The following is a 2,316-nucleotide window of genomic DNA, read 5'->3' on the forward strand; positions in this document are numbered from 1 at the left end:
CCGACACGTTTTCCAGCTTCATCTGGCGAAAGTTGGGCCGCGAGTGGTACTTTCTGTACATCTTCTTCTGGCTCAGCACCTCCAGCAGTCCGATCAGCTTGAGCCCGTCGCTCAGGTCTTTCTGCAGGTCCCCGATCCGCCGGTTCATACACTTGAGGTGCTCGTTGCACCAGCGGGTGAAGGTGTTCTGCTGGATCTTCTTCCAGGGCGCGTCCTCCGCCAGGTCCTTCTCGGTGGCCGGCATCTCGCCGTCCTCCTGGCCGTTCGCGGCCGCCTCCTGCTGCTCCATCAGCGCCGGAGGGAAAACTTTGAAAAGTCCCAAACTTTGTGCGAGCGGCAGGGTGTCCGCCTCAGAGTGCGATTCAGCGCTGCCCCGGCCACCGAGCCCCTTCCTCCCGCTGCCCCGGCCACCGAGCCCCTTCCTCCCGCTGCCCCGGCCACCGAGCCCCTTCCTCCCGCTGCCCCGGCCACCGAGCCCCTTCCTCCCGCTGCCCCGGCCACCGAGCCCCTTCCTCCCGCTGCTAGCACCGAGCTGCTCCCCCGCCACCCGCCGAATGGCCGCACTCCCGGCCCCCGCCGCACTTTTTAATGAGTGACGGCTGGTCGGGGCTCACGTCAGAGTGCAGGCTCGCCAGGAATCCCCAGGCCATCTCCATATAAACCCCGCACCGGCTGCACTGCTGCCGACCCCGCCCCGGGCGCTAATCATAGCTGCTCACTCAAACCTTAAATTAGCACATCACAGAGTGCGGGGCACGAACGGGTTAACCTACCCCTCCCCCCCCCCCCCCCCCCCCTCAACGGGTCTTCCCTCCAGCCCGGCCAATGACCCCCCCCCCTCCACCACAACCAGAGAACACCCCCCCCCCCCCCACCACAACCAGAGAACACCCCCCCCCCCTCCCCTCCTCCAGCCCAGCCAGGGGCCCCCACCGGCGGAGAATTCCTCCCTGTGCTATCTAACAGTCAAAGTTCCCGCTCACTCAATAAAAGGGACAGGAGCAAAGCTGGCTGAAGGACAGCAAACAGAGAATAGTGTTTAATGGATCTTTTTTGGACTGAAGGAAAATTTACGATGAAGTTTCAGTGTTGGACGCTTCCTTGTCCCAATGTATATTAATAATCTAGGGTGGGGAGGACCCTGCTACAGAGGCAGCAGGGGGGGTTGGCGTTGCTAAACTTGCTTCATTATTATTGGGCGGCGAATGCGGACAAGGTGCCGCGGTGGTGGGAAGGAGAAGGGGTAGAGTGGGTTAGGATGGAGGAGGAATCTTGTAAGGGGTCTAGTTTGAGGGCTATGGTGACGGCAGCATTGCCAATGGCTCCGAGTAGATATTCAGGGAGTGGTGCAGTCCACGGTGAAGATATGGGGCAGGATTCTCCGACCCCGCGCCAGATCGGAGAATCGCTGGCGGGTCACCCAAATCGCACCACGCCGCCCCGACACCGGCATGCGATTCTCTGCAGAGTGGAGCATTGGCGCCAGCGTGGTTGGCGTGGCGCGGGTCGCTCTACGCGGCCAGCCCACCGATTCTCCGGCCCGGATGGGCCGAGCGGCCGTAAGAAAAGAGCCGAGTCCCGCCGGCGACGTTCTAACCTGCTCTGGGCCGGCGGGACCTTGGCGTGTAAGGGTCGGGTGGCAGCCTTTGGGGGGTGTCATGTGAGAGTACCTTTAAGAAATGGGTGTTTAAGAAATGTACCTTTAAGAAATGGAGCTGGTCATGTTACTGGAGTGGTGTCAGTGTGGGTGGAGCTGAGCTCTACTTCTGCTTTTTAGTTTCAGTTTGAGAAAAGCTTGGGTGTGTCTGTTTTTCAGTGAGCTGCATCTGGAGTTAAACAAAGGGCTATACTGTTGATCTCTGCCATCCAAAGACTATCTATGGATCATTTGGTGAACCCAGAATTGTAAAAGGTCTCAGTATTGAATGTAAACCTAATGTGCTCCTGTTTGAAGGTTTGTAAAGTCTTTTGGATGTTAAAAGGACAGCTTACAGGGTTACTTAGGGTTATAGTCTTTGGGGTTGTATTTGAATTAATGGTTGCTTAGATGTTCACTGTTTGTTTTAAAAAAGGTTAACATCCGTTCATAGATTAAACATTGCTTTGTTGTAAAGAAATACTTTTCCATTTCTGCTGTACCACACTTGTAGAGTGGGCCGTGTGCTCCCCATACCTCAATCTATTAAAAGTTGTGCGTCAGGTGAACTCCATGATACACTTTGGAGTTTTCTAAACCCTGGCCTATAACGGGGGGGGGAGGTCCGATGTGGCCTGGCCCGTGATCGAGGCCCACTGATCAGGGCCAGCCTCTGTGGC

The 2,316-nt window shown here is 57.0% G+C and overlaps 1 protein-coding gene across 2 annotated transcripts in view; it reads right to left on the minus strand.

Annotated features, from left to right (window-relative positions):
- Window positions 1-411, minus strand: part of flncb (filamin C, gamma b (actin binding protein 280)) — an 82,889-nt gene extending 82,478 nt beyond the window's left edge. Inside the window, exon 1 of one of the 2 annotated variants that reach the window (XM_072471238.1) lies at window positions 6-411. In XM_072471238.1, coding sequence (XP_072327339.1) covers window positions 6-289 — 284 coding nt within the window. In that variant the 5' untranslated portion in view covers window positions 290-411. The remainder of the gene's footprint in view (window positions 1-5) is intronic. The other variant, XM_072471239.1, reaches the window with a different exon arrangement.
- Window positions 412-2,316: the final 1,905 nt, after the last annotated feature.

The sequence above is a fragment of the Scyliorhinus torazame genome, chromosome 13 (genome assembly GCF_047496885.1).
Source record: "Scyliorhinus torazame isolate Kashiwa2021f chromosome 13, sScyTor2.1, whole genome shotgun sequence".
Taxonomy (NCBI): Eukaryota; Metazoa; Chordata; class Chondrichthyes; order Carcharhiniformes; family Scyliorhinidae; genus Scyliorhinus; species Scyliorhinus torazame.